This window comes from Pecten maximus, chromosome 1 (assembly GCF_902652985.1).
Source record: "Pecten maximus chromosome 1, xPecMax1.1, whole genome shotgun sequence".
NCBI classification, from domain to species: domain Eukaryota; kingdom Metazoa; phylum Mollusca; class Bivalvia; order Pectinida; family Pectinidae; genus Pecten; species Pecten maximus.
This window is the reverse complement of record NC_047015.1, coordinates 6,960,247-6,975,233: the sequence shown is the minus strand read 5'-3', so window position 1 is coordinate 6,975,233 and position 14,987 is coordinate 6,960,247. Positions and strand designations below refer to the sequence as shown.

Here is a 14,987-nt window from a genome sequence, read left to right as displayed (position 1 = left end):
TTGACTCCTGTGACCTTGAATAAAGATCAAGGTCATTCATTGGAACAAACTTGGTAGCCCTTTACCCCAGCATGCTACAGACCCAATATCAACTCCCTGGGACTCTTGGTTATTGAGAAGAAGTCGTTTAAAGATTTCAGCCTTTTTGACTCCTGTGACCTTGAATGAAGATCAAGGTCATTCATTTGAACAAACTTGGGAGCCCTTCACTCCAGCATGCTACAGGCCAAATATTAGGTCTCTGGGACTCTTGGTTATTGAGAAGAAGTTGTTTAAAGATTTTAGCCTTTTTGACTCCTGTGACCTTGAATGAAGGTCAAGGCCATTCATTTGAACAAACTTGGGAGCCCTTGACCCTAGCATTCTGCAGGCCAAATATTAGGTCTCTGGATCTGTTGGTTATTGAGAAGAAGTTGTTTAAAGATTTTAGCCTTTTTGACTCCTGTGACCTTGAATGAAGGTCAAGGTCATTCATTTGAACAAACTTGGTAGCCCTTCACCCCAGCATGCTACAGGCCAAATATCAACTCCCTGGGCCTCTTGGTTATTGAGAAGAAGTCGTTCAAAGATTTTAGCCTTTTTGACTCCTGTGACCTTGAATGAAGGTCAAGGTCATTCATTTGAACAAACTTGGGAGCCCTTCACCCTAGCATGCTGCAGGCCAAATATTAGGTCTCTGGATCTGTTGGTTATTGAGAAGAAGTCGTTTAAAGATTTTAGCCTTTTTGACTCCTGTGACCTTGAATGAAGGTCAAGGTCATTCATTTGAACAAACTTGGTAGCCCTTCACCCCAGCATGCTACAGACCCAATATCAAGTCCCTGGGTCTTTTGGCTATTTAGAAGAAGTCGTTTAATTTTTTTTTAGCATATTTGACCCCTGTGACCTTGAATGAAAGTCAAGGTCATTTATTTGAACAAACTTGGTAGCCCTTCACCCCAGCATGCTACAGACCTAATATCAACTCCCTGGGACTCTTGGTTATTGAGAAGAAGTTGTTTAAAGATTTTAGCCTTTTTGACCCCTGTGACCTTGAATGAAGGTCAACGTTATTCATTTGAACAAACTTGGTAGCCCTTCACCCCAGCATGCTACAGGCCCAATATTAGGTCTCTGGGCCTTTTGGTTATTGAGAAGAAGTTGCTTGAATGGAAAAGTTGACGCCGGACGGACGGCCGGACGGCCGGACGGACGACGGACAGACGACGGACGCCGCGCCACGGCATAAGCTCACTTGCCCTTCGGGCAGGTGAGCTAAAAACCAGTGTTCGAATATAACTAGCTAAAAAATGATATTTTTTCTAAAAAAAAAAAAGGTGGGTTCGAAGTATCCACGTGTTCAAACCAACTGGAGGTTTACCGTACTTATATTATGACTATGTGTGATCTTCACATTTGACCTTGACCCTATCACATTTGGAAGAAACACCTTGTTATATTATAATTCATACAATGTTTACTAAGAGAGGATATTAACCTTGACCTGACACAACCGAAAAAATCAATCCTTACATGAAATATATACGTACTACTTATATAATCATATACAATGTAACATCATACAACAACTAACATATCATAACAAGAGGCCCAATGGGCCTGTATCGCTCACCTGGCTCTACAGCAACTTTGAAGTTGATTGAGGTCATTTCTAAAGATACTATGTTGATTACCTCTTTATTCAAATATCATTGTAAGCTAGTTTTATTCATATTAAAAATTTTCTAGTTCTTCATTCCAGCATTCTATTGGCCTAATATCAGGTCTTGGAGGCTCTTGGCTATCGCAGAATTATTGTTTACATATTTAAGCCGATTTCAACCCTGTTACCTTGAATGTAGGTCAAGGTCATTTATTTGAACAAAATTGGTAGCCCTTCACCCCAGCATGTTACAGGCCCAATATCAAGTCCTTGGGCCTCTTGGTTATTGAGAAGAAGTCGTTTGAAGATTATAGCCTATTTGAACCATGTGACCTTGAATGAAGGTCAAGGTCATTTATTTGAACAAACTTTGTAGCCCTTCACCCCAGCATGCTACAGGCCCAATATCAAGTCCCTGGGCCTCTTGGTTATTTAGAAGAAGTTGTTTGAAGATTATAGCCTATTCGACCCATGTGACCTTGAATGTAGGTCAAGGTCATTTATTTGAACAAACTTTGTAGCCCTTCACCCCAGCATGCTACAGGCCCAATATCAAGTCCCTGGGCCTCTTGGTTATTGAGAAGAAGTTGTTTGAAGATTAAAGCCTATTTGACCCATGTGACCTTGAATGAAGGCCAAGGTCATTTATTTGAACAAACTTTGTAGCCCTTCACCCCAGCATGCTACAGGCCCAATATCAAGTCACTGGGCCTCTTGGTTATTGAGAAGAAGTCGTTTGAAAATTATAGCCTATCTGACCCATGTGACCTTGAATGAAGGTCAAGGTCATTTATTTGAACAAACTTTGTAGCCCTTCACCCCAGCATGCTACAGGCCCAATATCAAGTCCCTGGGCCTCTTGGTTATTTAGAAGAAGTCGTTTGAAGATTATAGCCTATTTGACCCATGTGACCTTGAATGAAGGTCAATGTCATTTATTTGAACAAACTTTGTAGCCCTTCACCCCAGCATGCTACAGGCCCAATGTCAAGTCCCTGGGCCTCTTGGTTATTGAGAAGAAGTCGTTTGAAGATTATAGCCTATTTGACCTATGTGACCTTGAATGAAGGCCAAGGTCATTTATTTGAACAAACTTTGTAGCCCTTCACCCCAGCATGCTACATGCCCAATATCAAGTCCCTGGGCCTTTTGGTTATTGAGAAGAAGTTGTTTGAATGAAAAAGTTGACGCCGGACGGACGGCCGGACGGACGGACGACGGACGCCGCACCACGGCATAAGCTCACTTGCCCTTCGGGCAGGTGAGCTAATAATGTGCTGATAATTATATAATTACTTGTATTGTAGACATGTACGACGCATGTCCTGTAGTATTCTGATAATTATATAATTACCTGTATCATAGACATGTACGACGCCTGTTCTGTAGTGTTGCAGACTAACATCATTCTCTAGCCGGAAGTGGATATGGTAAAGGCCGACATTCGGGAAGCCAACCCTAACATCAAACTGCTTCCTGTTTCCTGTCATTGGGTGGTCACATGTTGTGTTGCCACAGTTACTGGAATTTCTATTGGCCTCACACACTTCCCAGCATATTACTGTTGGATTACTGTAAATATAGAACACAATAAGAAATAATTATATCATTGTAAATATGTATGTAAGAATATAAATCTACAAAACAAGAATTACACATAATTATATATATGTATGCCGCCTGTCCTGCTTTGTCAATATCACAAGCACTTTCTATGGTTACTCAAGGATATATATTTGAAGAGACTAATGAATTTCATTGATTTTCTTCCATTTCCAGAAATTTGAGGTTTTTATCCAAAAAAATACAAAAATCGTAGAAATGTTAGTACAGTTGTCAGAAACAGCCTAATATACAAGAGCTAAATACAAATCCTTAAAGTCCAGAAATTTGCGATTTTTACCCAAACAAGAGACCCCAGAGGGATCTTGGAGCCCACCATTGAATGATCCATATCAGTCAAATGAAAGACTTATCTTTTCTCTTCTTTTCCATTCTTTCACTCTTACTTCAAAACGTTTAATAACTTTAATATAACACGATACAGCAGGAGCATGCAACTTGTAATTGTCAAAGTCAAAGATGGCCACCTGTCAGCCATGTTGTTTTCTGTTTGGTCCCAAAATGCAATATGCACAACTAGGGACCAATGGGAACTTGCATATGAAATAGAGAAAGATCCCTTAGGGACTTTCTGAGAAATAACGGTAAAAAAACTCCAAATTCCAAGACGGCCACCTGTTTTCCGATCTGTCACAAAATGCAATATGCATAACTAGGGACCAAGCTAAACATACATGTGAAATTTGAGAAAGAACCCTTTTGTACTTTCTCAAAAATAGCGATAACAAACTTCAATTGTCAAAATCAGAGATGGCCGCCTGTCGTTGCTTGTCAATTGTCCCAAATTGCAATGTGCACAACAAGGGACCAAGGGGAACTCACATATGAAATTTGAGAAAGATCCTCTAGTATTTTCTGAAAAATAGTGATAACAAGAATTATTTACAGAGGGATGGACGGACGCAGACCAAGGATGCATGATGATTTGAATAGCCACCATCTGATGATGGTGGGCTAAAAATGCAGAAATCTATGAAATATTTCAAGCGTAGTAGGCTTTACTCCCCATGTTTCATTAATGAGTGACGTTTGTTGGTCTAGCTTTGTAAGAAAAGAAACCTTTACATTGTTGATGCCACTACTGTCGCTGTCGGAAAAGCAACACCTGTGTACCACCTTTTGGACATATCCGTCCTAGGCGACACAATTATAACATTGAGTAATATCTTATCAACAAAATGTTGGCCTAAACAAACAGGATATTGAAACCATTACACTGACCTTGCCTGGTAGTACACGGTCAGGTTCAGAAGGTTATTTACATCCACAGAAGAACTTCCAGACATATTCCATCTGACCAACTGTATTGCATCTGTAATAAGAATAATGAGATGTTAATTACAGCACGGGTTTAATGATATATGTAATGAGATGTTAATTACTGTACAGGTAAAAGATGTTAATTACTGTACAGATAAAATGAAATCTGTAGCGAGGTGTTATTAACTATACAGGTTAATGACATCTGTAATGAGATGTTAATTACTATACAGGTTAAATGACATCTGTAATGTGATGTTAATTACTGTACAGGTTAAATGACATCTGTAATGTGATGTTAATTACTGTACAGGTTAATGACATCCGTAATGTGATGTTAATTACTGTACAGGTTCAGTTATTTATGATATCTGTAATGAGATGTTAATTACGGTACAGGTTAAATGACATCCGTAATGTGATGTTAATTACTGTACAGGTTAAATGACATCTGTAATGAGATGTTAATTACTGTATAGGTTAAATGACAACTGTAATGAGATGTTAATTACTATACAGGTTAAATGACATCTGTAATGAGATGTTAATTACTATACAGGTTAAATGACATCTGTAATGTGATGTTAATTACTATACAGGTTAATGACATCTGTAATGAGATGTTAATTACTATACAGGTTAAATGACATCTGTAATGAGATGTTAATTACTATACAGGTTAAATGACATCTGTAATGAGATGTTAATTACTGTACAGGTTAAATGACATCTGTAATGAGATGTTAATTACTGTACAGGTTAAATGACATCTGTAATGAGATGTTAATTACTGTACAGGTTAAATGACATCTGTAATGTGATGTTAATTACTATACAGGTTAAATGACAACTGTAATGAGATGTTAATTACTGTACAGGTTAAATGACATCTGTAATGAGATGTTAATTACTATACAGGTTTAATGACATCTGTAATGTGATGTTAATTACTGTACAGGTTAAATGACATCTGTAATGAGATGTTAATTACTGTACAGGTTAATGACATCTGTAATGTGATGTTAATTACTGTACAGGTTAAATGACATCTGTAATGTGATGTTAATTACTGTACAGGTTAAATGACAACTGTAATGAGATGTTAATTACTGTACAGGTTAAATGACAACTGTAATGAGATGTTAATTACTATACAGGTTAATGACATCTGTAATGTGATGTTAATTACTGTACAGGTTAATGACATCCGTAATGTGATGTTAATTAATAACTATACAGGTTAAATGACATCTGTAATGAGATGTTAATTACTATACAGGTTTAATGACATCTGTAATGAGATGTTAAGGACTATACAGGTTAATGACATCTGTAATGAGATGTTAAGTACTGTACAGGTTAAATGACATCTGTAATGAGATGTTAAGTACTATACAGGTTAATGACATCTGTAATGTGATGTTAATTACTGTACAGGTTAATGACATCTGTAATGTGATGTTAATTACTGCACAGGTTAAATGACATCTGTAATGTGATGTTAATTACTGTACAGGTTAAATGACATCTGTAATGAGATGTTAATTACTATACAGGTTAATGACATCTGTAATGTGATGTTAATTACTATACAGGTTAAATGACATCTGTAATGAGATGTTAATTACTGTACAGGTTAATGACATCTGTAATGAGATGTTAAGTACTATACAGGTTAAATGACATCTGTAATGAGATGTTAAGTACTGTACAGGTTAAATGACATCTGTAATGTGATCTTAATTACTGTACAGGTTAAATGACATCTGTAATGAGATGTTAATTACTGTACAGGTTAATAACATCTGTAATGAGATGTTAATTACTGTACAGGTTAATGACATCTGTAATGAGATGTTAAGTACAGTACAGGTTTAATGACATTTGTAATGAGATGTTAATTACTGTACAGGTTAATGACATCTGTAATGAGATGTTAAGTACTGTACAGGTTAAATGACATCTGTAATGAGATGTTAATTACTGTACAGGTTAAATGACATCTGTAATGAGATGTTAATTACTGTATAGGTTAATGACATCTGTAATGAGATGTTAAGTACTGTACAGGTTAAAGGACATCTGTAATGAGATGTTATATTACTATACAGGTTAATGACATCTGTAATGAGATGTTAATTACTATACAGGTTAAATGACATCTATAATGAGATGTTAATTACTGTACAGGTTAAATGACATCTATAATGAGATGTTAATTACTGTACAGGTTAATGACATCTGTAATGAGATGTTAATTACTATACAGGTTAAATGACATCTGTAATGAGATGTTAATTACTATACAGGTTAATGACATCTGTAATGAGATGTTAATTACTATACAGGTTAATGACATCTGTAATGAGATGTTAATTACTGTACAGGTTTAATGACATCTGTAATGAGATGTTAATTACTATACAGGTTAAATGATATCTGTAATGTGATGTTAATTACTGTACAGGTTAATGACATCTGTAATGAGATGTTAATTACTGTACAGGTTAAATGACATCTGTAATGAGATGTTAATTACTGTACAGGTTAAATGACATCTGTAATGAGATGTTAATTACTATACAGATTTAATGACATCTGTAATGAGATGTTAATTACTGTACAGGTTAATGACATCTGTAATGAGATGTTAATTACTATACAGGTTAAATGACATCTGTAATGAGATGTTAATTACTATACAGGTTAAATGACATCTGTAATGAGATGTTAATTACTATACAGGTTAAATGACATCTGTAATGAGATGTTAATTACTATACAGGTTAAATGACATCTGTAATGAGATGTTAATTACTGTACAGGTTTAATGACATCTGTAATCAGATGTGAATTACTGTACAGGTTAAATGACATCTGTAGCGAGGTGTTATTAACTATATAGAGGTTACACAACGAGTGGTTGTTGGATATGGAATTTATTTCACACGAGTAAGTTATTTTTTAAAAGTTACAAAAGACACGAGCTTTAGCGAGTGTTTTTTGCAACTTTTAAAAAATAACTTACGAGTGTGAAATAAATTCCATATCCAACAATTTCGAGTCGTGTGACCTGTTTATACCACAATAATATCGGCTTGAATCAAAGGGAAACGTGGCCAAGTATAATTTCGCGTATGCAAATAAAGTGTACCGGTGACGTCCGGGACCCGGTGATGTGACGTCATTAGATTATTGATGACGTCAATAACAATTGCAGCTTGGGTCAAAGTTCACCGTGTTAGCCAATCAAAATGCGTACAGAGTTTATACCACGTGTGGTATAAACAGATTGTTAATCAACAGCTGTAATGATTAACTGATGGTCTGAGAGTTGAATAACACTGGGTATTGTGGTAGAAACATGTTTAATGACATCTGTAATGAGATGTTAATTACTGTACAGGTTAATGACATCTGTAATGTGATGTTAATTACTATACAGGTTCAGTTAATGATATCTGTAATGATAAGTGTTGCAGCGCTTTAAAAACTTAATTGACACAAGATCTAGAGCACCACAAACAGATACAGAATACATTTGACCCTATCTAAAACTTTATCCACATTTTCCTCCCAAAAGAAATGTTCCAGACTAGTTTAATAAATTGTGTCCAAATAGGAGTTGAAATCACATCAAAACTTTGAATAATTAAACACTTTGTTAACAACTTATTAACCCCTAATGTACCACCATGGAAGAAAATCAGTATACTGGACACAAGTCTAACCAATGTATGTATGACAGATAAATATGGCAAATGCTGCATTCCTAGAGCATAAATACAGCCCTAGAAAAGGAAAAAAAATATGTTTCCAAAAAGTATATGCAATAAACCTGACATTAGTAGGTATGACCTGTGACCTCATCTGTGGTAACCTAGCTAGTACACCAGGTTATAAGAGATCTAGAGCTGTGATATATATACATCTAACAAATACACAATAGCATTAATGTAAATATTCCTGTCAGTTTATAAATAAAATTTGATCTAAGGTCATTAAGGGATAAGATTAGTGTTTGGGATGGTAACAATGAGGTTATCTACAGTGTACAACAACTCAAACAAAAATATGTCTGACCTAATGAATAACATATATGTTGGTCAGTGAATACACCAGGTGTGAAGGCTACCTACTATCGTTATCTATCCTACTATTGTGGTGATAATTTTTTAATGGTTTCAAGAGATATCTCGAATACACACTGACTCCCTATCTTGGTGGTAAACCAAGTCATGATGTATCATACACACTGTCTCCCTATCTAGGTTGTAAACCAAGTCATGATGTATCATACACACTGTCTCCCTATCTAGGTGGTAAACCAAGTCATGATGTATCATACACACTGTCTCCCTATCTAGGTGGTAATTAAACCAAGTCATGATGTATCATACACACTGTGCATTGTGCTAATAAATAGATATAACATAGTAACACAAATGACGAAGGAAGACAACTTTTATGGTGCAGCAGTATAAGCTGCGGGTATTTCTGGCTAGGCGATTGGGTGCCGTAGATCGTGAGTTCTAGGCCCGGTCAGGGCACAAGTCAAAAAGCTGTCTTTTCTTAATCATTTGTGTTACTATGTTATATATCTATTTATTAGCACAATGTATCATATACACTATGTGTGGTGATCTGAAGATGTAGATTTGAATTTCCTGTTTTGTTGTACCGACATAAATATATATATATAAATATATATATAGATTGGTATAGGACTACATCAAGTGAAAAAGTCAAGAATTCCCCAGGTGGGGACTCCCCCATCCACTGCAAGTATCAAGGATATTGTCCCACGAGTACTCATGTGCTCTTATATGCCATAAACCTGTGTAATACATCAATTTATGGGTGGCGAAATTTGTTTGGTTTGTTTTTGTTTAACGTCCTATTAACAGCCAGGGTCATTTAAGGACGTGCCAGGTTTTGGAGGTGGAGGAAAGCCGGAGTACCCGGAGAAAAACCACCGGCCTACGGTCAGTACCTGGCAACTGCCCCACATAGGTTTCGAACTCCCAACCCAGAGGTGGAGGGCTAGTGTTTAAGTGTCGGGACACCTTAACCACTCGGCCACCGCGGCCCCAAAACACAAAACTATAGTTTGTATAGTTTGGAATAAATATCCCATCATTTGAACTACAAATGAATGTTAGAGGCGGTGGAGTCACTATTAATGAGATATAGTAAGTTGTTTTAAGATTTCGAGTTCAAATGATTGGATATTTAATCCAAATATACAGCAGATCTTAAATATCCCTTTAAACCAGCTATAGAAGAAGTTAAAAACCTTCTTTACATTTCCATTCCTCACTCCCTACAAAGAAAATGGAAACATGTTATCTGATTTGGACTAAGTGTAAACGTACCTTTAACTTGTACATCCTCTGACCATTCTCCTTTCTTCAGCAGAAATGCATCATCTAGTGACGTGCTGACAGAAACAGACAACTTCACCACTGTTTCTGGTTTCTTCAATGTTAACACAAACCTTGGCGTTTTTGTCTGGCCCAGTAACGTTTTCCCATTAAACCAATGGAAAGAGGATGTCGGTTTCATCTGGAACCTGTCCGTCAGATTCACAGAGAAATATATTGGGGTATCTGCTGCCAGAATTTTCTTATTTTTCTGATGAGTTAGATTCTGTTTAACATCTATTTTTCCATTCAGTGTAGCTGAAAAAAAAATCATAACACTGGTATATAATATAATTATATGTATAACTTAATTTATGTATGTGACCAATTTCATCAAAATTTTCATCATAAACATTTATGTAATGTATGATACTTATACAGGATATAGAATACAGAAAGCCCATTCTACTGACCCTACATGGTATAGAATACAGCAGGCCCAATCTACTGATCCTACAGGGTATAGAATACAGCAGGCCCAATCTACTGATCCTACAGGGTATAGAATACAGCAGGCCCAATCTACTGACCCTACAGGGTATAGAATACAGCAGGTCCAATCTACTGACATTACAGGGTATAGAATACAGCAGGCCCATTCTACTGACCCTACAGGATATAGAATACAGCAGGCCCAATCTACTGATCCTACAGGGTATAGAATACAGCAGGCCCAATCTACTGACATTACAGGATATAGAATACAGCAGGCCCAATCTACTGATCCTACAGGGTATAGAATATAGCAGGCCCAATCTACTGACCCTACAGGGACTAGAATATATACAGCGCTAGCAGGCCCAATCTACTGACCCTACATGGTATAGAATACAGCAGGCCCAATCTACTGATCCTACAGGGTATAGAATACAGCAGGCCCAATCTACTGACCCTACAGGATATAGAATACAGCAGGCCCAATCTACTGACCCTACAGGATATAGAATACAGCAGGCCCAATCTACTGACCCTACAGGGTATAGAATACAGCAGGCCCATTCTACTGACATTACAGGATATAGAATACAGCAGGCCCATTCTACTGATCCTACAGGGTATAGAATACAGCAGGCCCAATCTACTGACCCTACAAGGGTATAGAATACAGCAGGCCCAATCTACTGACCCTACAGGGTATAGAATACAGCAGGCCCAATCTACTGACATTACAGGATATAGAATACAGCTGGCCCATTCTACTGACCCTAGAGGGTATAGAATACAGCAGGCCCAATCTACTGACATTACAGCGTATATAATACAGCAGGCCCATTCTACTGACATTACAGGGTATAGAATACAGCAGGCCCAATCTACTGACATTACAGCGTATATAATACAGCAGGCCCATTCTACTGACCCTAGAGGGTATAGAATACAGCAGGCCCATTCTTCTGATCCTACAAGGTATAGAATACAGCCAGCCCAATCTACTGACCCTACAGGGTATAGAATACAGTAGGCCCAATCTACTGACATTACAGCGTATATAATACAGCAGGCCCCCCAGTCTACTGACATTACAGGGTATAGAATACAGCAGGTCCCCCAGTCTACTGACATTACAGGATATATAATACAGCAGGCCCCCCAGTCTACTGACATTACAGGGTATAGAATACAGCAGGCCCAATCTACTGATCCTACAGGGTATAGAATACAGCAGGCCCAATCTACTGACATTACAGGGTATAGAATACAGCAGGCCCATTCTACTGACCCTACAGGGTATAGAATACAGCAGGCCCAATCTACTGACCCTACAGGGTATAGAATACAGCAGGCCCAATCTACTGACATTACAGGATATAGAATACAGCCGGCCCAATCTACTGATCCTACAGGATATAGAATACAGCTGGCCCATTCTACTGACCCTACAGGATATAGAATACAGCAGGCCCATTCTACTGATCCTACAGGATATAGAATACAGCCGGCCCAATCTACTGACATTACAGGATATAGAATACAGCCGGCCCAATCTACAGACATTACAGGGTAAACACAACCACGGGGATTTGGCAACAAGTCCTAACCACCAAACCCCACACCATACAATAATTGGACTTTGAGCTGGAAATTTGTGTCAAGTCCCTATGAATACAACTGCTCTAGTGATGACAAAGAGTATGACAGATGGATTTCAAATGGCATAGGGCATATATATAGTACACTTGTGAATTCTGCTCTTAACAAGTATATCAAATATGTGGTTTAATATGTTGTGTCAACTCAAACAACTTACATGTTATTGTAAACCTGGTTTCTCCTCTGGCGACCAAATGATACTTAGTATATGCCAATTTCTCCTCCTTGAAGTACACACACACCTGCATTGTATATCGACTAGGTAAGATAAAAGTATAAATTTGAGTCATGTTTGCTTCAAAATTGTCCTCCTTCCGTAACTCGTGAAAATCTGCATCATTGTTCCAAACATACAGGAATGAGGTGGAATCAGCAAGATGACCGGTCTTGTTGAACAACTTTGCAAGAAAATTTATTTTTGAGTCCAGGACTGCTGGACCGGTGTTGTTTACTTCTAACCGATATCCACCTGGAAAAGAAAAGGCAATGATATTCACCTGAGAATAAACTTTTTAATTTATTAGATATCAGCAACTTTAAATGCATCTGTGATTTTTAAAACCAATTCTGTTTTTGCAATTATGACACTATAATACCTGACAGACCATACCAACGCTGATAATTGTTTACAACCTTCGAAGTGGCTGCTTCTTTAATTGGATATAAATATATGTACAAGCAGGGACTATATGGCACAAAGTACATGTACATGTACTGCATTGTACACCCATTGAATATTACAAGAGAATTGTAATCCACATACAGTATCTATATATATAATTATGATTTTTATTAATTAATAATACTTGTATATTGGTACATCTTCACATCCTTTCTTATTATACGATGTGTATAATATTCCGTATCAGCCCCATCCACATGACAAATCACTGGATGTAACAAAATGTAGGTCAATAGTAAAGTGGCAGCTGTACATGTACAAATACTGTTTAAAACTACAGTCATAGTCATTTGCCTTTCTTATATAATATGCAATAAATACATTGATTACCTTTCATAATATTCATATTATTCAGACAAACCAAATTGTCTACGTACGTATGTGCCGGTTTGTAATCGGGTACATATTCTAACAAAACAACGTCCGACCAATTAAATCCGGAATTTGACCGGTCATTTCTATCAACTTCTCCAAACCGAACCCTCTGTAAACCGAACAAATATCCATGTCCCATGCATGCTCGGTTTATAGAGGTTCCACTGTAAGTATATGAGGAAACTGCCCTATCAATATCATAACAAAAGTTGGCCAATAAGGAGCAAACTGGGCCAATAAGGGATAAACTGGGCCAATAAGGGATGAACTGGGCCAATAAGGGATGAACTGAGTCAATAAGGGATAAACTGGGCCAATAAGGGATGAACTGAGTCAATAAGGGATAAACTGGGCCAATAAGGGATGAACTGAGCCAATAAGGGAGAAACTGGGCCAATAAGGGATAAACTGAGCCAATAAGGAATAAAGTGGGCCAATAAGGAATAAAGTGGGCCAATAAGGGATAAACTGGGCCAATATAGAATCAACTGGGCCAATATGGCATGAACTGGGCCAATATGGGATAAACTGGGCCAATAAGGGTTGAACTGGCCAATACAGGATAAACTGGATCAATATAATGGCATAAACTGGGCCAATATGGGAGAAACTGGGCCATTAAGGGATAAACTGGGTCAATATACGGCATAAACTGGGCCAATATGGGAGAAACTGGGCCATTAAGGGATATCATCGATGAACTGAGCCAATAAGGAATAAACTGGGTCAATAAGGGAGAAACTGGGCCAATATGAGATGAACTTGGCCAATAGCGAAAAACACGCCAATCGAAAGCACACCATGCTGTTTGGAATTTTTTTAGACTACAGCGTGACGACTACCTACACCTTCCCCTTTATTTCTGCTTCAACGACAGCAGACAACAACACAACTCGATGATGGTACAATAGCAAACTCTGAACAGGATTGTCTGTGAAAAAGCTCAAATTAGACATTTTATTATAATGGTTAATATTTATCATGAAAATTATCAATACAACAATTAAGCCTGGCACAACAAAGATATGTAACTGTTTCACAAAAAAAAATTATTTTACATAATTAACTCTCTGAATTCTGAAGATTATTCTGAAGATTATATACACCAATTATAATCTAGGTCACTTTATCAAATTCAAATAATTTTACATAGAAATAAATTGTTTGTTTATTAATGTTTACAATTACACATCAAAACATTTGTGGATGGGTTCATCATTTGTAACAAACCATTTGGTTATTTCTCAAATCTTATTCGGCATAAATATACGTAAACTGAAAGTTTACCTTAAAACGGGCCATTAATTTTGTTTTACCAGAAATCATTCACTGGGAACTTAGAATTGCGGTAATACTGTGATTAGTCTAATCATGCACCCTTTGAACAACTGGGTTCTGCTTCTTGAACAGAAATATACCACACACAAACGCCTACAATGAAGTGCAACCACGGACTTTGAGATACATGTAAGTAAGCCTAATGGACCTACTAGTTGGAATTTCGTCAGTTTCCGCATCAGGAATCTTCTGTAAATAAGTGTTGTTTTCTATCCTCCTGTCTCGCATCTGAACATAATTCTTATTACACTTTGGAACTCTAGTGTTGGCTCCTTCATGGTGTGATATTCCGACCAGGAAATAAACGAGGACGATCAACTTCATTTCCGAGGTTCAGATGACACTATGTGTTTACATTGTTTTTGGATTTCACAAGCTGTCTCAGCTGCTCAAATATTCTCCAGCGGTGTCCAGCGGTGTCCAGTGGTGTCCAGCGGTGTCCAATTCCAGCATCAATGCGTGATATTTCATATAAACATAAAGAAGACAACAGCCAAAAGCTGAACTCTCCGTTGCCTACAATGGACGTTTGCTGATTGCGAAGTCACATGTT

General features: G+C 37.4%; 1 protein-coding gene across 2 annotated transcripts in view; it reads right to left on the bottom strand.

The window, feature by feature from the left end:
- Positions 1-14,987, bottom strand: part of LOC117323525 — an 18,422-nt gene extending 3,435 nt beyond the window's left edge. For both annotated transcript variants that reach the window (XR_004531758.1, XM_033878797.1), the window contains exons 1-5: positions 14,587-14,987; positions 12,197-12,508; positions 9,901-10,206; positions 4,487-4,577; positions 2,997-3,214 (exon numbers count right to left, since the gene is read on the bottom strand). Coding sequence is in view for 1 of the 2 variants with exons in the window: in XM_033878797.1 (XP_033734688.1) it covers positions 2,997-3,214; positions 4,487-4,577; positions 9,901-10,206; positions 12,197-12,508; positions 14,587-14,758 (1,099 nt within the window). In the remaining variant the exon portion in view is untranslated. The remainder of the gene's footprint in view (positions 1-2,996; positions 3,215-4,486; positions 4,578-9,900; positions 10,207-12,196; positions 12,509-14,586) is intronic.